General features: G+C 35.2%; 1 protein-coding gene across 1 annotated transcript; it reads right to left on the bottom strand.

Annotated features, from left to right (window-relative positions):
* Positions 1-15,311: 15,311 nt before the first annotated feature.
* LOC123540902 (golgin subfamily A member 6-like protein 7) lies at positions 15,312-23,751 on the bottom strand. The gene is made up of 5 exons (XM_045326231.2): positions 23,597-23,751; positions 22,104-22,248; positions 21,287-21,549; positions 20,075-20,112; positions 15,312-17,759 (listed from the first exon to the last, which is right to left on the bottom strand). Exons 2-5 carry the CDS (start codon positions 22,217-22,219, stop codon positions 16,815-16,817), a joined length of 1,362 nt encoding a protein of 453 aa, XP_045182166.2. The 5' UTR covers positions 22,220-22,248; positions 23,597-23,751; the 3' UTR covers positions 15,312-16,814.
* Positions 23,752-26,251: the final 2,500 nt, after the last annotated feature.

Raw genomic sequence — 26,251 nt, 5'->3', positions numbered from 1 at the left:
TAAAATGTAAAACCAAAGCATTCGTGAGTGTTTAGATATCGCTTAAACAAATCCGGTTGTAGTTTCATAACACAATTGATAAATGAGTATTTTCAAATTTATTTATCAGTCCCATAATAGAAATCTAATATCTCCAGCTTTTATTCATGTTTGTAATTGCATCTTGTCTCTTAGTTTGGAGATAAATTGGTGAACCTCACTCTATAAAATTCAGATGATTTATCATCGTATACATCTTTTCGAATAGAAGTTTTGTCACATTTTGCTTCTTCCTTAATCTGTCTTTAGTCCAACAAAATAATAACATCAATCTTGGTCAATAGGTTGCTTAGCTTGCACGTGAGAAAATGCCTATAGGTAGGCGATGGAAAGTTGTTAGGAACAGAGTTTATCAATAACTGTTATATGGGATGTCACGACACATATTCATAATAACATTAACAGGTTTCATAGACAGACGTCAGAAGTCATGTAAGCTTCGAATGTTGATACATGTCCGTGAACAAACATGACAAGTTCCGGCTTAATGTTCATACTTCTGTCAAATTGGCTAGAACTCTACATAAGTCGGTGCCAAAACACCCGAGCTATTGTTATATTTGAGGAATCTATTCAGATGGCTTGTGGTTAGGTCGGATGCCTGAAACGAAACGATTCAAATTTCCGTTATCGGTTACAAAAACGCCAGACCTTGATTACAATAAAATAACAAATAGCAACAACATAGAATATTTCATTGATATTTTATCGGTCAATGGTCACAACATTACGCGGCGGCAGAACAGTTTATATTTGTTCTGTATTATTAATCAAAACATTAATCAAAACAATGAGACTGGTATCAACTAACAAACATGTCTGGGAGATGAGCTTTCGATCACTGTCGATGAAATGAATATTCTAAGCGTCTGTTTCTATAATAAATTATTGTAAGAAAGACTACTAAAATTCGAGATTTATTCAGATGTTAGAAATTTCAGATTGGTCATCAAACTCAGTATATGTTTGTGTCAGGACAGGCTTGACGCCGCGAGAAACCTTTTTAAAACTTGATTCTTCGGCAACGTTTTTGTCAAATTGAAATATAAATGCATATATGAGCCGTGCCATGAGAAAACCAACATAGTGGGTTTGCGACCAGCATGGATCCAGACCAGCCTGCGCATCCGCGCAGTCTGGTCAGGATCCATGCTGTTCGCTAACAGTTTCTCCAATTCCAATAGGCTTTAAAAGCGAACAGCATGGATCCTGACCAGACTGCGCGGATGCGCAGGCTGGTCTGGATCAATGCTGGTCGCAAACCCACTATGTTGGTTTTCTCATGGCACGGCTCAATTATCTGTATCAGTACTAGTATATGAATTTGCAAATATCTTCTCGGAACAACGAGCCGGCCCTACTATATTCTGAAAGATATGTTTAAATGTTCAATAGCGGTGTATGGAAAACTAAGTAGGAGACCGGGAGAAACTGATTTTGTGCAAAAGTAGAAAGTCAGTCTATTATTTGATGTACAAAACTGCATCACATATTTATATGGATGCTGTACAAATAAGACTGAAAACAGTCTAGTGAACAACAGACATAACATGGATAAATCCATTTGGTATATGGATATACCAATCTGGTATAATGACGTGTAGATATGGAAAAACGGTCTAGTTTATGATGTACAGAGAATGGATGTAGCATACTCGTACATGATATAAAGAGATTACTAGAAAAGAGAGAAAACGACAGAAATCATTCTAGTGTATGACGAGCAATGATAATACCAGTCTTGAATGAGATGTACAGATAAGATAAAAATCAGTTTAGAATATGATGTCAAACAAAACGTACGGTCTGGTATATTGATGTGTAGTGAAGGCAAAGTAGCCAGTCTAATGACGGGACATTTCAGTCAGATATATGATGTACAGAGAAGAGTCAAACCAGTCTAGTGTATGATTACCAGAGCAGGGGTCGACTACACAGAAGAAGGGTAGAAAAGTGGCTTTAATTGGAAGACAGAAGATAAACAGCAAACTCAAGATTTAATTGTTGTAGGCGTACAAGTCGGGTAGCGGCAATTAATAGTGTTTTCATTACATATCCAATGCATTTACTTTTTATCCCAACTTGAATTATGTATAATTGGATTAATGACTAGTATACAATTGCGCCTGTAAAATATCGCGTCAAACATGCCTTACATTTTATTAATTCACATTAATGGTTTAATGGTTATATATATTGAAACAGAAAACCTTCTATTGTTACTTTCTAAATCTATTAATGAGAACAACGCGATGTTTTAAAAGTTATTCATTTGATTGTTTATTCATAAAAAGTTTAATGTGTACCTACCTTAAACATTTTTGCTTTGTTTTATTTCGTGACTTGTTAGTTGGACTTGGCAGTATATTTTATTAATAATATTGCACGTATTACTGCTAAATTAATGTAAGATCTGTATATAATATTTAATGCGTCATCATCCTTTTTAAATGTCCATTCTTATATGCCATTTTCCACCCTAAGACTGGTGCACTCTAAGTTTCAATGTTTTTATAAAAATTGCAACTTTGATAGTATTTTGCCGCCTGTATTGTCATAAAACTACCATGATTACATCCGATGAATTGAAATCAATACTAGTAAACGTATTCCAAAATATTTGGGGGACTGGGGAAAGGTGTGTGTGGTGGGGGTGGGGGAGGGAGGAGTGTTAGGCGATGGGGGAGGGGGCACATCTTTCAATGACCTTGTGAAACATATAAAATACACTGAGATTTCTGTATCAAATCATATTTCTAGTTATGACCATGAACGTAATGGGCGGAGGTGATTGATGGAGGGGATCATACCAATTTCATGAGAAGAAAATTATCTCAAATTAATTCGATTGAATTATTGATTAAGTTGAAGAGGTAACGTAACTTTCCTTATCAATTACCAAACCAGAAAATGATGAATATAATTATAATACTTTTTAGATGTTGTCTACGGATGTAACAAGTTCAAAATCAATCAGGTGGCAATAAGAATTCTATAAGTGTGTGAAGAATTTTTATCAATAAATAAGAGTACCATTACGTTTTCGTATTCCGTCCAAATATGACAATTTGCTAAAAACTGACACAGATATACCAAAAATTATAGATACTGCATTCAAGATATTATCATTAGGCCTAGAGCTAGAAGGTGAAACCCTCCCCCCCCTAGGGATTTTTGTAGACCCCATTATTTTTGAAGCCCCTTGTATATAGATCATATTTCTGAATTCTGCCATCTGGCAAGCGGGTTCTCTATGAGTTACAGCCTGTTATTTACGTTATCTTAACAATTATTTAATAAATGATAAAACTGGAATGTGGTGATTTATATGGTAGAAACAACCAAAATCATTAGCAAGTGGGTTTAGATATATGCAGAATATGCTGTTTACAATGTTCCCGCTTAGTTTTGTTCTTTAAATCGATCAATTCGTTTTGTAATTTACGTTACCATTATGTTTTATAAAAATACTCATATAAATTGATTCAGTATGTTTAATTGTCAGAAAATATCAGATATGTCTAAAGTATAGTATCTTCAGATGCATATTACATTAGTATTTAAGAACTTATCGTTCAACAGTTTTAAGAACGAGTATGTTACCATTATTATATACGTTACTAAAATTCACGATATAATATTTTCATTTCTCAGTCAATAGATTGTTTATGTAATCCTTATAATGATGTTCAAACTTAGATAATGCGAGTATCTTATCAAGTTCGAACTAGTGTTTGATATAGAAATACATATAGCACAACACTGACATTGTAACCTACGTTACGATACGTTACTGAATGTGTATTTTAGTAACTGAAAAATACACACAACCGCTTATCTGTTTAACCAAATAAATTCACATAAATCAAAATTGAGAAAAAATAAAGTTGCGGGGTTCAGTCACCAAAGTCGTCATAATCACTGTCTGTTTCATATATGGTGTCAATTATATTGGTCATCTCTATTTCTTCATAGTCATCATAAGAGTCATCAGTCACATGTGCTGATGTGTCACAAATAATTTCAGCTAGTTCTTGAAGTACTATATTATCGGAACACTAGTCATATTCCAACAAACTTTCTGATCCAAATTTCTATCCACTTTCATCTACTTTTGGTAGAATTGAGTAAATTGATAGTTCACACGTGTTATGTGCATTTTAAATGACAATTGGCACAGTGGAAATAGACTCATGTCGACATACCATTATATGTACTCTGGACATTTCCAGCATGTACTTGATACTTTGGAAAAAACATGTCATATATAAGTTTGTTGATGTTATTGTATTCTTTAATCCATAGATTGCACAGACAATATTTTTGATGCCGTTAAAGAGGACATCAGATCATTGATGTGTATGAACTACTTCTGCTAAGGTTACAACATACACCTGGTTTTTCTCCACTAATTTGTACGGTGTTACTTTCCCTGTGCAAACAAAAACACTGGTTGTGTCAACAAGTCAGACAGTGTATTGCAGGAAAAATTGAGCAGATTCTTTCTCCTTTGCTTATAAAGATGTTGTGAGCATTTAAATGGCATCTCTTATTGCTCGTTCCAGTGTAAAATAAAACAGTATTTTGTGTTTTTGAAGATATCACCAACAACACAAACGCGTCTGTATCTGGGGATCTAACTTTGATTGTCGCCTTTCGTGTAGTGCTAGTAGTACTGATATCTATGCAATGAATATTATTCTTGTGTCGGTTACTTCCTTTGTATAGAAACAGTGGTATATAAGGGCGGGCTTGAACTTTGTTCCCATCTTCACTTGTGAGTAAATATCACCATTGACAAAATACAGTTGTATTCTCTTCATCTTTGGTGCATAGGAATCACATTTCATTGTCCGAAAATTGATCGACTGTGTTTCGTTTTCACAATTTGACATGATTGCTTTTCAGTCACGTGGTACTTTGGTTTTCACTCCTGACAAGTAAGAATTTTGGAGAAGATCCACGTCTTCCATGCCTGATATGATTTGATCGACTGAGGACTGTAAATGTCAGTTACAAAATAGACAGGAGCTGTCTTAGGTACTTGATTGAACACAGCTTTGGCTACGTCTTGAAATGTTGTAGGGATGGTTACTAAGCTTTGCAGCAGGGCGTTACTGTCAATGAACAAAACAATATCGTCTTTTTTGGACAGTCACAGCCTCTACATAGTGAAGTAGTTGTGACTTGTCTGTTTTCATTGGCGTTCCAGTCCCAGAAGCTATAATGGTCAGGTGACAGGTCCTAGAGGAAAAGAAAGTGTCAATTCTAGATCAATGTCGTGCTGAACAGCCAAAAGTACCAACTGTTCATACACGTTACGTTCTGCTCTCAATTTATTACGTAGTATTTTGTTTTGAGAATTGATTGCTTTCCTCTTAACTTCAGCTGTGGCAAATGTTTTAAGTTTTCTTCTCTTAATGGGGTCTTAAAAAGGAACTGATTTTTCAATCAATCTTCTTTTGATAATCCATCCATTGTCTTTTCACCTACTTCAGTTTCAGTCATGAGCGATTTCTGCTTTCGCAGGAATACCAGACAACACATAGTTAATTTCATCTTTGTTGGGTTTTCTTTTTTCAGCCTTGAATGCGTTCGTTAATGATACTATACTATCATAACCCTCTTAACTTCTTTTTCACTCATGCCTATCAGGTTATACTTCTTTGTGGTCGGACATGTCTTCTCTATTTATGTCTGCATTCTGAAGTGTTGTTTCAACATACCTGGCTCTGTAATGACGGGTCATGCACCAGTGGAAATATGCAGCATAGTTTCTACTGAAACCAAGTATGCAAACCTCAGACTTTGCATGTCTGTTAATTGTCTGCTCTGTAGTAATATCTACAGCATTTCTCAATGCCGGTACAGAAGACCTAGATGCACTAAAATCATTACTTCAGAGTAGCTCTTCTGCATCTACATACATTAACCAACATTGAGCACTTTTGCCATTTTCACCCTTTCTGATTTCTGATTTGAACTGCTCATGTCTGTTGAAATACTCTTCAGGAGAGTTTTTATTTCAAACACCTTTTCTTTGCATGGACTTTCAGTCCGTTTCTGTAATATTAGTGTCTTCTGAAATGCTTTTCTTGCGGGTTTCTGTCTCTTCAAACTTGCATAGAAGCAAACGCTCAAGAGCTTCTATTACAGTCCTGTGTACATTTAGGGTATGGTTGTCGCGTTTACCTGGTAATACTTTATCAAGTGAACCACTAGAACAAATTCCTGATTCTATTTCAAGTTCTGCAAGACCATTGCCCTTCATTAATTTTCCTACAGGCCCCAATATGGAGCAGATTGTGGGAAGACACCCATTCTAACAATTATGTTACCAAGTCCATCTCTAGAACCAAAGAATATGCCTTCTTAGCAACAGCCGAGTCACATTTCACTATAGTATATTTCTGGCCAACTTCATTGCTTGCATCTACTGACGTTTTTAACATATACTGGACTGTAGCATTATCACTGATTGAATAATTCGAAGGTGTCATATATATGAAGCAAGTTTGAGCACTCACTCTCTGGAAATCATTTCACACATTTGTAATTCATTCATTCATTCATTTATTTATTTTAATTCATTTTATTTTCCACTCAATGAAATCAGTTTCATTTCACATGAATGAATTTTTTGTTAATCTTGATTGTAAATTCAGTTTCAAAAAAACTATATAATTATAATTTGTGTAATTAGTAATTTTCGTTACAAAGATTTTATATTTGTGATGTATTTATATGTTTTAAAATATATAATACATATTTATGGATTTTGTACATGTTACATATCTGTTTAAACAAAATATTTTACCATATCCCAAATATTTTTAGACATTTTTATAAAAAAAAAATCATTATAAATTTGAAACTCATATTGTCAATATTATATTATTTTATCTTCTTTACTATACATTACCGCTTTTTTCGTAATAATTATAAATATTTTACAACCGATATAATTATGTCCAACTCTTATCTGTTATAACCACAACCTCTTTTTATAACACTTTTGACATAGACACTTCAAATAAAATATAAAATCACATAGTTATATTTTCTATTTTTCGTTACAGTTTTTGGTAACGTACATTTGATAACGTAAAGCACATGCCTATTAGTGTCCATTTTACCTGCAAAATATAAATCTTTATGTTCTGTCTTTAAATATTGACATATTGTGTAGCTAGTGAACCATTTTTGGCTAACTGTAATGCCAGTCAGTATTTTCTATAAAATTATTAATGGTAACGTATAAAGTAGGCTGTAACGTACAAAGAACCCGACTGCCAGATGGCAGAATTTCTGGAATGATAGCTCATATTATATGATTTAAGAAAATCATAGCGTAGAAATATCCCTAGAGGGGGGATGGGGGGTTATTGTCAGCTCAAGGTCTAATATATTGTCACGTTGACATTGAATACACCAGCTTTTGTGTCTTATCTGAGATAAACTTTAAGTCCTAGCAAATCATTAATGTCGACTGCACTTGATAGTCGTTCGGTAAGAGAGCCTTTTAAAGATCATAGTAAGACATTTGTACCACGTTTATATCAACCAGAATTAATCTTTGGTTTTCTGGAAGACCTGCTTATTCGTCATCGGACTTCTTCGAACCTCTGTAGCTCAGAATATTTTCATTCAGGCTTGAAAACAAGTTTAAAGAATCAATAAAATTTCTTTCTGGAGCTTGTCTAAATTGACGTGAATTTAAACCGTTACATCAATTGTATTTCAATATACACCTTGATTGAACGGCCAAGGCAGTCAGCTGACTACTAATCGTGCGACTTTATCCTTTGATCTTTCTATGACTTTTGCAATGAATATTCATTAGCCAAATACGTAATACAAGTACCGAGAATTTGCATTTGACCTGGTATTTGGATATCTTTGCACTTCTACCTTGTTTGTTTGGTCGGTTCATTCAGTTCCATTTATTTCTCCTAAAGACAAAAATTAATGAGCAAGAAAGAAATCTTATCATTCTCCTGGCTTGTATAATAAAGGTCTGTTTAAATACACGGAAACATTATGTTAACTTAAGTTTTATTATTATATGACATTGTTTTGTTACGAATTTAATCTTTATATCTTTTTAAGGTATAATTAACATTATGTAAAAACATTACATGGTGTTGTGATAGACACAATTACATTAAGTCTGTTTACACTGGTATCGAATTGATTTTTGTAAACAATTAAATATTTACTGTGAAGCTTTCAAAAATCCAAATGTATATATAATCAAGAAAATTCCTAATTTAACGTTTGTATTTTGGCTTACATTTTAAGACAATATAAACTTCACCTCGAATATCGTGATGTCTCACGACAGGTATGCCTGTTTTAAGTGGCTGGACCATAAAGGATATATTCGGACCATTTTAGTTTTACACGATGGTAAAGTCTATGAAATTATTGAAAAAAAGTTTGCTTCATTTATGACCTTTTTTGTTTGGTGTATGGAACTTAGAATCACCTGTGCCTCACTTACGTGGGTTCGAGCCTCACTCGGGGCGTTGAATTCTTCATACGAGAAAGCCATCCAGCTGGCTTACGGAAGGTCGGTGGTTCTACCTAGGTGCCCTCTCGTGATGAAATAATGCACGGAGGGTCATATGGGCTCTTCCTCCACCATCAAAGCTCGAAAGTCGCCTTATGGCCTATAGTTACATGTGTCGGTGCGACGTTAAACCCAACAAAAATGTATGACGAAGGGGGTGAAAGGTTCTTTCACTTCACATATAAGGGCATAAAAGTAATATGAAGCAAAATCAAAATTCTGTATCACGGCTCCTTTAATCAGAGTACTGAATAAAATGCAGTAAACTTTCGTGTAGTGGTGGTAAACTTTAGATGTAAGCAAGGTCAAAAAGTGATGATGATTTAGACATTTTATCCCACTTAGTGACCTGTTTATTTTTCATCGTTAGAACTTTTATGAGTTTTGTTTTATGTTTAGATATTGAAAATAGCTTTCCAAAAATGCATAGATTTATTTTCTTTTTAAATATAATAAAACTTAGAGAAACCTTTGAAGTCATTAGCGAATACAGTTAATTTTTGTGAAAGGTCAGCGTTATACGTCACCCTCAAAAGTTTTATAGATCTAAAGATTCTAGCTATGAGTGTATGACTTGCAGTAACTGATTAACTTACTAAGTACTAGGACCTATATTTATTTCAGTCAGATGTCATGTTCACGTAATAATATGAATCATTTTACAGAATTATTTGCACGCAGGATTCGAACTTAGAGTGTTTCGAATCATAACCCAATACCTTTTAACACTATGGGGTTTTCTGACTTTCATCAAAATTCCAAACATGAAAGAGACAAGTGTTGTTGTTGTTGTTTTCAGTAGGTATCTGTAGCATTCTATATGGAAGGCGGCGAAAGAATTTATGTCTTTGGAAAAAGCGAAAAGGGGTAAATATTCAGAGGGCAGTACAGAACTAAGGTATGAACCAAGTGATAGTGTACCTTGTGTATAGTTTTTTTTAATCACGTTCTGTTATGGTTGTAAAATGTGCAATGGTTGTAAAACTGACAATTCTCTTAATTTTCCCAATTTTAACTTCCACTTTTCATGCCAGTTAATCGCTGGCTGCTAAAGGTTTCTTTGCGTTGCTATCGGAAGTCTGCCGGTTTTCATAGGAAGCTGATGCGTGTTTATGTAACAATGAAATTACGTCAACATATTTTTCTTAGGTACATACTACCAAATATTTAGATCAGTTATCAAATTTTCAGAAAAGAAATTCTACTTAACTTGGTATAAGTTTACCAAATTTTAACTTAATATTATGTGATATTACTTAACAAGTATTGCACCATAAAATATTTCTGAATTGCGATATATACGATAGATCGTTCATCCGTTTAGTTGTGATACTCAGTTTGTTGCTCATTTACTACAAGAGAAAATATTTCTTATGACGTATTCTAATATTCCTTAGTTTAATAATATTTTACTGTATAATTAAGAAATAATGTAAAGAAAAACCGTGTATTAACGTTATTAATACACGGAAAGAGGTTATATGTCCGCGGAATAATTTCACGAGGGCGTAGCCCGAGTGAATTTTTTTGGCGACGTAATACCGATTTTGGGTGTATTAATTTAGGTAAAACACGATTTTGCTATACATTATTTCGATTCTAATATGCCCTTAATCTAAAACAGTAGATAGAATATATAAGCGCTCTTTCTTGGTCGCAACAAAAACATTGACGTCATCGCACGTTAACGTGACGCCATTTTAGCGTAAGCGTAGTTTAACAGAAACACGCATATAAGAATTGTTATTAAGGCATATAAACAATCATGTGAACACAAAAGTAACATATACAAATGGATTGGGCCTCAAGTTATTCAACTTCAGCAAACGGCCCCTTCCACATGAAGTCAAATTAACAGATACCTAAACAAAGTGACAGCTCATATGCCTATGAAGAAGAAGGCATCTTAAAAAAAGAATCCTAGGAAAGGCCCAGTGTTGCTCCTTTTAAAGTTATATCACAGACATAGATAACAATTGTTATCTATGTCTCTGGTTATATGATAAGTTGTGCTATAGACGAAAAACAGTTTCCCTGTTGCAGGTCACTGTGACCTATTAGGAGTCATAGTCACCGTGACCATGACCTAATGACCTCAAAATCAATAAGTCATCTTCAGGTTATGAACAACCTCCGCCAATCCGAGGACTGTAGGCCAGAGCATTTCCTAGTTACTGAATTTCATTAACTACCACTGCAATAATTGTACACCCTGGTGAAAGCTGCCAAATTAGCATCTTACCATGTTCTGACACTGCCCCGTTCGTTTGGGCCCCGAGAAGCTTTAGAACAGCTTAGAAGAAAATCCCAATCGAACGGAGCGCATTGAGCCATTTTAGACTGGCTCACCGTAATTTGCGCTAGAAAGTGTAATCTAACGCCGTAAAATTAGTAGATTAGTCTAAATCCTCCTAGTTTGAAAGCCAATGATGAATGAAAATAGATGAATGTGTTAGCTGAATTAAAGTTACTGTAGTTGATTTATGATCGGAAAAGGGGCAAACAAGAAAAAGTGATAAAGACAATCTGAGAAAAAAATAACTGTAAGCAAGGTGAAAAAATTAATTTTGATCTGAGATTAGATACACAGTATCTACACACCGATTCAATAAAAATAAGTCGTTTTAATAATTGAAAAAGAATAGGAAATGTTCCATAGAGTGCAATCAGTCTAAGACTGCTTCCTCCGCAAATTGATTGTTAGCATTTTCCTTCACGATTTGATTTCTTTCAGATAAGTCATATAAAAATATAAACTTTTCATTGAATTTCTGCCGCCTGACTCCGTCATCAGGGCAAATGCTATCGGCCGGCTAAGTTCGGAAACACGGTCGATGGTTAATCCGCAACCGTTTTCCGGTATCACCACCACACGCAGAGAAGTTGATTCTCATAACCACTTGAAGTAATGGTGAATATATTGATGTACTCTTGAAAAATCTGTTAATCAAAACGGACCATAGAATTGCTAATGTAAATCCACTCCTTGTATGTTCATTGTTTCTTGGCTATATTTTAGTTGTATGTATTTATGATTCAAAACTGCCTCGTCATGAGAATTATTATTGACTTTATTTTGTTAACAATGAATTGAATGCCATTTCAAAGATGATTTCAGATAGGTAAAGTCAAGTCAAATATTTAATTTTAGTCCCACTACATGCACAACATGCTAAGAATAAAAATATTTATATTCATCCTGCATTTTGTGTAGAAAGAAAATAATAAACAACACATGTATTTGCCAGAAGACCAATGAGGTTTGCAGCTAATAAAATAACATTCAGTCCTCCAGGATAGAAACATTAGAGACGGTTGATTTAAACTCATTCGATTCAAAATTTACATTTATACAACGGCTTTACTATGGAACAAATATTATATTTACAATTATTACTGTACAAGTATATACAATTGCAGAATGGTAAGAAGAAACATTGAGTCTAATCATATTAAAATGTTACATGTAAGTACATATTATATACCAAGATCTTCTATTAAAAATGATACAAAAAATCAAATTTTAAGATACAGAAATAAGATTTATAACCTGAAAATAAAACTCATTATAAACAACCATAAAATTCTGTTAAAATGCACACGTCATGATTTGGTAACGATAGATTCACTGCATCTTCAAACCCTTTGCATTGACGATAAAAAAAGAAAAGAAGAATATTTTTAAAAAATACACAAAAATAGCATGAGCTATCTGACGCCACCCTTCTTTCACCAGATGATTTGACACACAGTTTAGCTAGAGTTATGCAACTTGTCACGTGCTGTCTTCTTATGCTGCTGTGCATGTGTGTATTTCCAGTCAGCGAGATGATGGCAGCAGTAACTAATAAAACATTTCAGTCGAACTAAAAAAAACAACTTATATTTTAAAATGCTATAGCAGTCCTTTGCCGTAAGCTTTACTACATTTTCAATACAGACTAATTCAATGTCAGATAACTGCCTAACACCATGATTGGCCTGGTTTAGAGAGTTGTAGTTCTTTTCTAGTGTGCATTTAACATACAGTCCAACATTAACATGTTTTTCATCGTCCGTTTTATTAAATGCGTTATTGACTTCCGTATCTCCCTGCCGAAACAGTATACGAAAATATGTAATCGAACGGAAACTGCAGATTGTCATTACGTATATAAAAACCAACGTATAAAAATATTTCAGACATGACATGCTGTTATAGTATGCGTATGTTTGTTTGTCTCTTTTAAGACCGTCAGCTTTAAAACCGCATACCCACTAAATAGCAAATAAAACGGCTTCTCTATTACCAACCTGACGATCATTGCGAACATGCCCTCCTGGTTCTTAAATATTGAACTAGCTTGGCAAGTATGATCTTGGAAGGATTCGTTTTTATCTCTAATTATTATTGCTGTAATTTGATAGAAACTCCGTCCTCAAAATTCCATTAAGCAGTAAAGATGTGTTTACAAAGAAGTTCTCTTCGTATTAAACACCGTGTTTGTTCCTTTAGAGAGAAATACAAATTTACCGCTCCAAAGCATGATACCGTATAACTTAAAAGATGAGAGAAGAACGTAAACATTTTAGAGACATAAAATTTCTACGAATGAAATCAACACCTCATACAAGTAAATCACTAAACTCCCCATAAGTATGAAGCCTTAATGTTTTAGAAGACGCAAATGTTATGTTGACGGGCAACAAATTCATCATAGGAACTTGAGCTAATATTTCAACAAAAGTGCCATGATAGCAAATATTAGTCCTGCGAGCTCTTGTGAGTGTGATATAATGGTTTAAAGAATCCATTATACCAAATACTTCTTAGGCATTTTTTTTCAGATAGCTTTTCGGTCAATAATAAGTCATGTACTTTAAGAATATACTCCGCATTCCTTTTCACACTTAGCTTTACGGTCTAGAAATTAGCCATGTGCATTAAAATGACAGGTTACATTATATCGCCCAATTAATGCATTGTCCAGCAATGCATGTTTCAAAATTACTAATTGTTTTGACAACTGACTAACTGGATAAATGACAGGGTAATTATAAACACCCGGTCTTTTGATCACGCCGCATGACTCAAGTCACGAATCATTTCTTTCATAAGCAGAAGTTTTGGGACAAAACTTCAGTATCATTCTGGTACTCAGTTAGGTTAGATGCGTATGTTCGATACTAGCAAAATGAATTTGTTAGATAAAGACCGAGGCAATTAACATTTAAGTAATTATGTCGAAGAATTGAAGTTCTTTTAATAACTGTGTATGTTAGAAAATTATGTTAAAGAATTATGAAGAAAGACATTGGTGTTTATATATTATCTTAGAACTTAGTACAATATTAAATAGTAGATATTATAGAGAACAGAGTTGTTGTTGTTGTAGCTAGAATAGTGAACCTTAGACCCTGTTACACCACATGAGAACACAGTTTCACGACAATGTATACAATAGTATAAGCAATTCTCTTGTATTTGCATGACCAGTATCTTCCGGCTCATCTAAAATGAACTACATAAAACCGCCTGATGTATTATAAGCACAAAGAAATATTGTTTTCAGACCGAAGTTACAAAAAAAAAGTTCTGAGTGATTTTAATAAAATCTATAAGAAGATTCTTCGGAAGCATAGACTGCAGCAAAGCAAAATAATAGCAGTTTCCGTTTCACTGACTCTGTGAGAGAGGTATGGTGGCTCATTTCTGCCATTTCGTGTTTTCGTGTTGGCGGGGCTACAACACGAAAACTCGACAAAAACCTAATTTGTCGAGTTGTCGTGTCGGCGGGGCGAAAACACGAAATACGACAAATTTTACGCGAAAACTCGATGTTTATAGGGCACCGACACGACAGATTTATCTGTCGAGTTTTCGTGTTGGCGGGTATAAATATGTCGTGTCGGCGCCCTTTATTTGTCGTGTTTTCGTGTCGGCGGGGCGAAAACACGACAACACGAAAACTCGACAAATTATGTATTTGTCGTGTTTTCGCCCCGCCCCGCCGACACGAAAACACGACAAATACATTATTTGTCGAGTTTTCGTGTTGTCGTGTTTTCGCTCCGCCGACACGAAAAAACACGAAAACTCGACAAATTAAGTATTTGTCGAGTTTTCGTGTTTTCGCCCCGCCGACACGAAAACACGACAACAGGACAAATTCTTTTCAGACATCTCTTATAAAGTGTAGAGTAATACGAAGTGTATGTATAACTGACCCGGTTCCAGAAATATTTCATTGGGGTGCGGGGAGCGGCAACAGTTAAAGAATGAAGTCGGCATCGGCGAGCCGAGTGGGGTTAGGTACGGAAGGGGGTAACCCCTCACGTTAGGTGGGTCAGGGTGTTTCTGCCTTTAAATGTTTGAAATATATGTATAAAATGGTGGCCTCATAAGTCATAGACCTATATAAGTCATATTATATATATTCTGACATTCTCTTTCTGTCTAATTGTACATGTACCTACTCATGATTCCATATATCCTCTATTCAATTATGCCATTTATTGCAGTCTTTCACTCAAAACTTCATCAATATTCACAATCAAACAGAGGAGCTATTTTCCGCGTAACCACTTCCTTACCGAGGTCAACCAAGGGCAAATAACTGTGATCCTGTGCCATATAACACCTTATGACATTTTCGTAATAAATTTAAGTTGTGACATATGAAAGTCGTTCACTACTCAAGAAATAGTAATGATGCATATCTATAACATTTGTTGTACAGTATATTTCAACAGGTGATGGTAACATTTTAAAATACACAATGGTTTATTGAATGTTTCATCATTTGTTTCCGCAGACGACAATACTTTCAGGGAATGAACATGCATTTTACAATTAAGGGTTCACAATCAATTCCAATATTATGACAGGTACATACGTTGTGTCCTAATACGCTAAATGTCACAACATTGTCTTGAGATCCTAGGCTACCTATAAACATGTTTAAAATGTACAGTAACAATAGTGTTAAATAAACGTAAAATCTAACCTGAAATTAATTCCAGCTTTGTCTATGAATTATCCAATCAGTGACATTTTCTCAAACTTCAAGTTCTATACATGTACTGATTCATACACCTTAAAGTCATCATGACTGTACTAGGTTGTTGTGATGATTATACATGTATGATTGTATGAGTCTGTCTTCACATGAAAACACAACAATCTGCTAAACATGAAGCTCAATACTCATATGTGGTTTCTTCTAGACAGGGTTATTTTCTTTTTTCTCTTGATAATAATCACCAAGTTATCAATTATCTTTATGTATCTAGGTTAGAGACCAACAATTGCTTTCCCGGAGATTTCAGTCATAACATTATGATGTGTACAACCTTCCATAAATCCAAACATGTATATCTTATCTATTATTTTTCAAGAACCGTCTTAGTCCCCAAACATAATGGATGAAAAACATATGAATAATTGAGCCATGCCATGAGAAAACCAACATAGTGGCTTTGCGACCAGCATGGATCCAGACCAGCCTGCGCATCCGCGCAGTCTGGTCAGGATTCATGCTGTTCGCTAACAGTTTCTCCAATTCCAATAGGCTTTAAAAGCGAACAGCATGGAGCCTGACCAGACTGCGCGGATGCGCAGGCTGGTCTGGATCCATGCTGGTCGCAAACCCACTGTTGGTTTTGTCATGGCACGGCTCAATTGTCCTTTATTTGAATATTTTTTTCGTGTGAATATGAGTCCCCACATTGTTGGCATGGTGGTCGAGAACCGTTTCGTGAAACTTTTTAACACACATCAAATCTTTCAAATATTCTCAAAATGTATAATAAAATATTCTAAACGCACTAAAAACGTCCAATTTTGCAAAAAAAAAACAAAACACTTCTTTGTTTCTTTACATATGTAACCAATCAGAAAGGACTAAACATTGCCATATACGATTACCTTATTCCCCATAAATTCCCTGTAATTTTTTTAATCGGTGGTCTCTGACCTAATAAGTACTCTGGAAAATTCAACCAGATGAAAATTTTCGGGTGACGACTGTTTGTAAACAAAATTCATGTACGATTTATTCAAGTTGTTCAAGACTTACAATTAAAATAGACACAGAATCCAAACATTTACAGACACTAAAATGTGTCAATGATGCAGTAGAATATAATGAACACAATAACTGTAATACTTATATATGTGACAATCACAAGATTTATGTAACAAACACACCTAGACCATCACGAGTCACTTGCTCTTTTTAGATGCAGGGTCGCTTCTCCAGTAAGTATTTTTGGAGTTCTCCAGTTTTCCTTGAGCGTTAAACGGCCTTAGATTCAAGCCTTTTGACAAAGACGCTATGTACCTACTTCCGCGTCCATCACCGACGGGAGTGGTCGGATGGGTATTTACGGGTGGCAGGCTTTCCGGTCGCATGGTCCCACTCGCACCTGGGCTCATGTGTGCCTCCAGTCTCTGCATCTGTTCCTGCAGCATCACTATCTGAGCGTGCTGGAAGTTCAGCTGGCGCTGCTGCGCCGCCATTTGATTTTGCGCCTCCATTTTCTCTTCCGACAGACGCACAATGTCCGTCTGCTGTTGCGACATTGTCTTAGTGAGTTTGTCTTGACCTTCTATCAAACCTCTATGTTCACCAACCACTTTCTCAATCATATCAAGTTTTTGGACAATTTGTTCTTCTTGTGTTTTCATCTGCTGCTCTTGTCTATTCAGCACTTCTTTCAAACGAGAGAGTTCATTATTGCGTTCTCTGAGTTCAAATTCTAGATCATTCCTGTCCTTCACCCCACGGCGTAGCTGTTCGTTTTCTATTTGTAACTTGGTAACCTTTTCATGATATTTATTATTAGTGTCACGTAAGTTAGCCATTGCTTTCTGAAGTTCTAGATACTTTCTTTGCATTCCAACTAATTCTTCGTCCCGACCTTTTAACTGTTCTCTAAGTCCAAGTTTCTCTTGTCGTTCGCGAATGAGCATATCTTTTGCCGTGTCCAGGGACTTCATCACTTGAACCAGCTGTTTTTCCAACTCGTGCTGACGTTCTACGATGACAGAGAATTCTTTCTGCGACGCCTTAGTGTCCCGGGCCAAGGCGCCCAGAGCCATTTTCTTACCCTGCACCGCCATCCCGTCTGGGTTGACCAGAGATGCACTCTGGCTCCAGTGTGTTTGCTGCAAATAGATATAAATAGACTATAGAAAAAATTGGAAGTTATAAGAGCAGCTTTTTGAGACTTTTTCCATATAGGCTAATAACAAAACTGAAACTATATTATACCACAGTCACACATACGGCGCAGATAGCTACGTTTAACTACGGATAGAAACGTAGTAATCCGTACGGACTGGTACGGATTGATACGGTTTACTACTTTAAGGTACGGCTCAGGTACGGATCGATACGGATTACTACGTTTCTATCCGTGGCTAGACGTAGCTATCTGCGCCGTATGTGTGACTGGGGTATAACACGTACTGTTTCAGATCATTTTAATAACTTCGAGGAAGACCTGAAATGAAATATTTTCGATATAAGCGTATCAATCCAGCAGCGGACATTGTCTTTTAAAGTTAAGACTATAAACAGAATTCTGAAATCATCACCATCATCTTCATCATCATTAACAACAACAACAACAACAACAATAACAGCAATAATCATCATCATCGTCGCCGTCAGTGGCATCATCATCGATATCATCATCTCCACGTCCATCATCTGACATCCTCAAAGGACAGTATTTGTGAAAGACCCGGTTGTATTTCATTATATATAAACTTTAGAAACACATTTTAAATCCAAATCCGAAACATCTCGAGTAAAATCACTTTCAAATAAATGTTCAATAGAGATAATGGTATCACTAGTAAGGTGACTTACTCAATATTTTTGCTACACCAGTTTCATTTAAAATACTCCTATAGTATTAAAAATTCAAACATTCAGCATACAGTTTAAGATAATAATCTACATGAAACGCCCCGATTGAAATATTTAAAGATATGATCGAAAAATGATATTTAAGTTCGTATTTATCTTCTGCCAAATCGATACATTTTGATTTAAATGCATTTATCTACAAACTGTATTGTTCAATATTTATTGTTTATTCAAATTAAGTTTGTAGTTTTGTGTATCTAAACATAGTGCATAAAAATCATGCCATTGTGTGGATATTTGATCGCAACATTATGAACACGATACGGAATAGGGGCACTGGGACAGCGATTGAGTTAAAATCTAAAAAAAAAAACAACATTTTTTTTTCTTCTTGTATTTTGCACTGTCATAAGATTTAAATATTTTTTATCACGATATGAATCTGTATTAGGAAACTTTGGAGTGCCGCTAGATAGGAATATATTTGCAGGCCCGACTTGCTAGGAGGGGCTGGGGACTTTTCCTGTCTTACAACCTTGGGCTTTTAACTCAACAGAGTACACGAAGCGACCGTTCCATAAATTACCACAAAGAAACGCTTTTACTTTTCCATGCCGCTATGAGTTTTCTTCGAAACAAGTCAAATGAAGGTTTTTTTTTTCTTTTACCAGTCATTAGCATAGTCTATGACAAATACATGCTTGAGGTTAATTTGTTATCCTACACACATCTAATGCATACCTGCAGGCCCGAAACAATTAACAAGGAATACCGACATGCCTATATCGGGCAATCTTTCAGGAATAGTTTCAGTCTGGCAACTGTTGTGTAGTGAACTACATGTACTGGACTGTTTCGAATGTTAAGTTACATTCTTCTCAAAATTGTTCTAACATTAATTGAAAGCGTGTTACCGAACTCATTAGCGCAATAGGGCAAGATAAACTGCCGTTATGTGGAGACACTGCCCATGATGGAATAAAAAGTCTTACTATATATTTATTACTCATATGTGTGTAGCCAAAATAGACCGTCAATTCATTTCTAGCAATGCTAATATACCATCTATGTTTCTGATACATGCAATAAGTCAATATTGCTCGCTGGGCTAGAAACTGTAGAAAGCTGTCTCTAAATAGTTACTTGAGTTTACAAATTAACTCTTCAAAAACTCCTTTCCTTGTGTACATTGATCATATACAAGAAAGACTTCTGCCAAATAATGACTGATAAGTCTGCGCACGAGACATTCGTGACGGCCGACCCTAAGTTTTTATCCTTATTATGTTTTTTCCATTGTTCGGGCCACATAATTAACATATTTAACTTAAAAAATGGCCGTACAATTTAAACAATAGATATCCTTTATGAAACGTATTACTTATCAGTAAAGGCAACGGATGTGCGCTCGTGCGGACGGACGAACGGACGGACGTACAAGGGCAAATCTATGAAAATAGATTTGTTAACTAATACATTTCAGTTTCATTCTCTGTCGCTCGGTGACCAGCAAATGAAATACACCTGTATCATTATAAAGAAGTTTGGTCTAAAACTCTTTATACCCAGATAGAACAATATAATTTTGAGATTAAATAGTACTTACTTTTTCTCTTGGACCAAGCCCTTGCATATCAGAAAGTTCTGTAAAACAACACAACTTATGTTTAATATAATATTTTCCAAGTTGCATATTTACACGGATGAATATGAAGAGAAAAGATATTCTTACTATCATATGCAGCTAAATAATGTCATCTTGGTTTATATCACGGGTCAATTTTTTCCATGACAACAGAAGTTACAAAATGAGGTACAAGTTCTACTGGCGTATTTCGAAGTCTCTTCCTGGAGTGAGCGCAAAAGTAATTTCACTAAAGATATAGAAAGTATGTAGAGCTGTACTTGAGATATAAGATTTGAAATATTCGCACGCGAACTCTCTTTATTTTACAAGAGTTTTTGTCTATATTTCCCCCAAGTAATTTCAGACACATTGTATTGTCCGAAGTTTTGGTCATCGAGAAATTATATGCTTTCTGTAACGTTTCTCTCGTCTGGCAATCATCAGTAATTAGATTATTACAGCAGACGATGATCGGTCATTTCTGAGTGTGTGAAGCTAGCTAGTTCTCGGCTCTTAAATCTCATAGTCTATACATTTTCTCTAGAGATTACAGTCTGGCGTTTTCATACTCACTACATGGACCAGACATCAGACAAAATGATGCCCGGAACAATATGCAACTGTTTTCATAGTTTTAAGATTTAGAATCTGTATAATGATTTATATTTAACATAGCTAAGGTTCCTAGTTATTACACAACTCAATATGTAAATTACCCGTACATAGTTTGTGCTATTGCCTGGTCTATAATTCCACATTATACTTTGCTAGGTCAAAGTCAAAACAAATACAATAAAAGTATTTCTGATGTCATGTAACAAAACATTTTTTGGATGGCTTGTCGGTCAATAGCTAAAACTATTGACTCGGGATCCTTCAAACCTTGGGCAACAGTTTTAACTATTGACCGGCAAGCCATTCAATAACTGTATAATGTACAATTCCATATTGAAATAGCAATTAAACCAGTCTGTTAGTGGGAAAGCACTTGATTGTTGCATTAAATTGCCTTCTTTCTATTTAGTGTTATGTACACTCGTACCTTCCTTTGTATGACAGATTTGCTCTTCAGAGCTGATTCAAATGAATCAGAAATAAATTGAAATTTACTTCGTTATATAGAATTTCTGCAAGACAGAATCTTTGTATTGTTATATCAACATGTTTGTTGATGGTACAAACTAAATTTACCTGGCACCAGCGCATTCATGTTGCCCTCTCCCTTTAATGCCTCCACAATATTGCTGTAACCATGTTCTTGTAAGGTATCACAGAGTGCCGTATACGCAGGCGGTCCGCCTTTCATTACTTCCTGTACACATAGTTCAATCTGCGCACGCGCATTGCCTTGACGCATGACGTCTGTTCCAGCGTCTGCACTAATGACGCCCTTCTGAACGAGACTTTCGACGACAGTTGTTACATTGAATTCCTCCCGTAGGGTTAACAAGTATCTGGAAAAAAGCAGAGTCAGACTGTACAGTTCGTCGGTGGTGCACTAGCATAGATGCAGGTGGGGTAGTCAGCCCCTTCCCTACGGCTTAAAAAAATAAGACTTTCCTTCAGTTGCGAAAGTTGCCCTACCAAACCACCAAAGTAGTTTTGCTGTACCAATAATTTGATGTTTTAGTCTCTCCCTCCCCCTGTTGTCAAAGGTAAAATGTTGACAATATTGTGTAGCTGCGTTGTAGTAATATTCACCCACGCCTAAAAATAGTTTGGTTATACAACAGGGCCTAGGCACGGTTTTATCATATACTTATGTATATTGTTAGCTTTTATGTGATTCTTTTGTCTGTCATATACTAGTAACACATGTGTATCTTCTATTACAGCTCAATTAATGCCTGTTTACTCCTTGCAACAAAAACATTGTTGGTCAAGAAATCTGGATAACAAGTTATCTCTTCACTTAAAAAATGCCAAGATGTGAATTTCAAAACATAGGTGTGCAACAGAAGTATAGTTTCTAATGCATAAACAGAGTAGAAAAAAGAAGACAAAATACTTTAGAAAATCCCATTGTCCTTGGTAGTTATCGTCGGGACTCCGGGTTGATTCTTTATCCTCATCAAGAGAAAACCGCACCCTCTTCAGGCCAATTTCTGCCGTCGGCGTCGCCATGAAAGTGAATGAAAATCTACATCTCCGATCTGAGAAATTTCAACAACATCGCAAGTTACAGAAGATTATAGATTGTATTCGAATACATTATTATGGGGTGCCGTTTTACTTTTAATCACTTTTTTGTTATTATCCTAAATTCATTTATGGATATCGCAAATCCGTATGTAAAATTCTTAAAATCAGTTATTCATTATGATATCCTTAATTCAGGTTAACGTTATCTTTATTATATGAGCCGTGCCATGGGAAAACCAACATAGTGGGTGTGCGACCAGCATGGATCCAGACCAGCCTGCGCAGGATCCATGCTGTTCGCTTTTAAAGCCTATTGGAATTGGAGAAACTGTAAGCGAACAGCATGGATCCTGACCAGACTGCGCGGATGCGCAGGCTGGTCTGGATCCATGCTGGTCGCATACCCACTATGTTGGTTTTGTCATGGCACGGCTCATATTTTGTATCAATAAAGAACTCTTTGATATCTAGAAATAAATTTAAATTATCATTAAAGGGAATTAAATATTAAATGAATTATTGACATTCAAAAATAAAGAGAGTCTCTGAATATCTTAAAATCGATTTTACATCATTAAACAAATAATACTACTGAATTAGAAGGAGGATATCATATATCAGACACATTTCACGATATCTTTAAATGATTTACTGATATCATAAGTGAGGTTTCAGATATGACAAAAAGAATTTAACATAGCTTTAAATCAAATAAAAGCATATGTAATAGAAATCGTATTTTGAGATATAAAATATTCTGTTTTGTAATATCTTTAAATCAATTTATGATATCTTTAAATCATTAAATCATTTTAAGATATCTTTAAATCATTTTATGATATCAGAAAGTACATTTAAAGAATCATCTTAAAATGAAATTAGTGGTATCATCAAATACATTATGTTTTAAGTTCTTATGTTAAAATAAAACTAATTAATGAGATTACAGAATGAATTTAAGATATCACGAAATAGTGAATAAATAATAAAACAGCATCATATACACTATATTTATACACTGTCGACATAGTAGAAGTGTACCAGCTTAGAGTGTTGCAAAAACAGCAAACAACAAAAGCCTAATCGAAACAAAAAATTGAGCGAAACCATTTGTTCTTTTTTACATGTGGTCAACTATTAAGCGTTTTTTCTCTGACATAACACCTTAACGAGTCTTGGCAACGTAGACATTAAAATTTCTAATCAACCAAAAAGAGAACCCACTATTATTTTGAATTAACTTGTTCTTTAAATATTCTTGTAGCTTTTAACGCTGCAAAGTAAAACTAGAAAACATGATTGTTTTCAAATGTGGTGGCTAGATCATTTATAAAAAACAAAACAAATGAGAAATATTACCTGAAATATGAAGATAGAATAATCCTGTTTTAAAACATTCTACATGCTGTCTGTGCAGTTAATGGCATTTAAATATTTCTCTCATTTAGACGCCATTTATTTTGGCAATGAATATCGTTTCTTTTATCCAACTTGACCTGATAAAAATATATATTTTGGGGGTTCACAATGTATTTTTACATTGGATATAATATAAAACGCCATTAATGTAGACAATACACTTTGTCATTTCTTTGTTTTTCAATACAGGCATTTTTGGCGAACGGTTACATTGTTCTTTTATAAAATTCTGATTTGTCATCGAAGATTTAACCAATCTTTTTATTAAAAGGTCTAAGACATATTTTGATATTTTAGACCTTTAGTTCACGCCTTTGTCTTGCCGAAGACACAATGGGGATCAAATATCGCGACATCATGCCGGATGAGGTAATGAAGTGGGGTTAAGTGCAGAACTGTAGCACTTCATTACATACATGTTTATTTCTTCTAAAACCCCACTAACTGGGTCTGTAGTTTCCTTGTCTAGAAAGCGTATATACTGCATACTATACATGCTTTTTTCTTCATTTTCTCCATTAATTAGATGCCCGACATTCTCGTGTTTTTTTAATAAATGCGCAAACAGTCACAAGTAGTTTATCTTCGACAATTGAGGTCAGGTATGTCTTAAATTGTCTTTGTTAGTGGTCCAAAACAAATTGCCCCTCGTTATTAAATGGATTAAAGGTCGATTGATTACGATAAAAGAAGATTTATAGCTAATTACCCAAAATATCAAACCAGAAAAAAAACTGTCGTCGCGATGAAATATATATTATTTCGTCCTGCAGTTACATATAGTGATACTTGAAGCGAAATTGACATATCCAGTACTTTCGGATTCCATACCAGTATTGTAAGTAATCATTAAAAAGGAGGTAGACAATTTACCAACATGAAAAAGAGGCCGAGGACAAATTGCTTCTTACGCATACATATATGAGCCGCGCCATGAGAAAACACAGTGCCAGGCATCAGTAGGCCGTAGAGATGTCACTACTACAAATAAATTTTGCAATAAATATTTTGTCTCACTCAGACGTTAAAGTTGCAAACATATTCTTTATCACCTACATTACCAACGTCTCAAGACACTTCTAGACTTTCCAGTCAGCCAGTAAACGTCACAATAGCTCAGCAAAGCGCGGTATTATACGCCAGATGTTTAAGGCAAGAGAAGGAAGTTGTTGGGTGCGATTGTTGGAGGGACGGGATACTAAGACAAAAAAAAAGAAAAGAGAAACGCATTAATTTTTGTGGGGTGGAGTAGGGGAGGGGCTGGGGGCAATTAAGATTGTTGCACTATCCATATCACCTGCATGTCCGTATATTTCACGTCAATACATTGAATACATTTGAAGTTGTGCTTCAGACACGACATAGGAAGAGTAGATTTGATATACGACCACATTTTGTGACATTGATCTTTGACCTCCCAATACGGACCATGTGCTCTGCTCATCGTCTCATCTCCAACTACCTATAGCCAATTTTGAGGTGAATACCCAGAATGGTTATCCGATAACTGACCGTCCGGACACAAATTATGAAGGACAGACTTGACCTTTGACATAGTTTTGACCTTGACCTACTAACCGTTTCACTCACTCAGCACGTCCTCATACTGTCACCTACCAGTCCAGTACGCAAAGTTTTAAGTCAATACCTTGACTGGTTATTAACTTATTCTTCGGATAACGGACAAACCTGATGTTTCAACAACCTATCACCTTCATGCCTTATACACATGATCTCATCACCGTCTAACATGTCTAGTCAAAAGCCTCAACTTGAAATGGTTACTACGTTTGACAAATTGAACTTTGAGCTCCATCTAAGACACTGACCTCTGTCCTATGGACCCGGTCTATGTGTCTGCATGTGGTCTCATCACCACCTACCTATATGAAAAGTTTAAAGGTAATGTCTTGGTTATTATGCACCAAAAATGAAATAGGACGGACGGACAGACGCATACGCCATCATATAATGACTTTAAGGAGATATAAAATGCAGAAATTCAATTGCTCTGTTGAAACCCGCTAATATTTCACTTTGAAAATGGGTTCTGTTAAGTATAAAAAAGACATACTTTATAAGGTTATATGAATTTAATTCATGAAAAAAGTTCTCATGTATAAATATATATTAATATTGACAAATATAATGCATGTGTAAGAAAATAGATTCTAAAAGAAAATTGTCAACTACATGATACATACAACATAGACCTCTACGCTTCTCAAATACCTTACATACTTATTTCCAGATTTGTTTTCAAAGACAAACTGCAGTTAACAAGTTGAATGTATCAAAAGATTTTTGAAAACGTCACAGTTAACCGATCTGTTTTGAAAACATAATGCAGTGAATCAGTTGAAGTTATAAAATTCGTTTTGAAAACATACTGCAGTTAAGAAGCTGATTTTTTAAGATCAGTTTTGAAAACCTAAGTTAACCAGTGTTGAATTTAAAGCACTTGTTCTGAAAACAAACTGCAGTTGACGAGTTGAATTCAAAACTCACAATGTTTATATTTAGTTAAACTGTCAACTCAGATAAGACACCTCTCCCTCTCCCTTTTTCAACCAAAGGGTAACTTTAAAATGCAGT

Source organism: Mercenaria mercenaria, chromosome 1 (genome assembly GCF_021730395.1).
Source record: "Mercenaria mercenaria strain notata chromosome 1, MADL_Memer_1, whole genome shotgun sequence".
Lineage (NCBI taxonomy): Eukaryota > Metazoa > Mollusca > Bivalvia > Venerida > Veneridae > Mercenaria > Mercenaria mercenaria.
Note: the sequence above shows the minus strand (reverse complement) of the source record. Positions and strands in the feature narration are given on the sequence as shown.

Coding starts and splice junctions, on each gene's coding strand:
- LOC123540902 (XM_045326231.2), bottom strand. CDS start 22,219: ATGGCGACGCCGACGGCAGAAATTGGCCTGAAGAGGGTGCGGTTTTCT. Junction 21,550..22,103: donor GGACAATGGGATTTTCTAAA/GTATTTTGTCTT, acceptor GCTTTTTTCCAG/ATACTTGTTAACCCTACGGG. Junction 20,113..21,286: donor CATGAATGCGCTGGTGCCAG/GTAAATTTAGTT, acceptor GTTGTTTTACAG/AACTTTCTGATATGCAAGGG.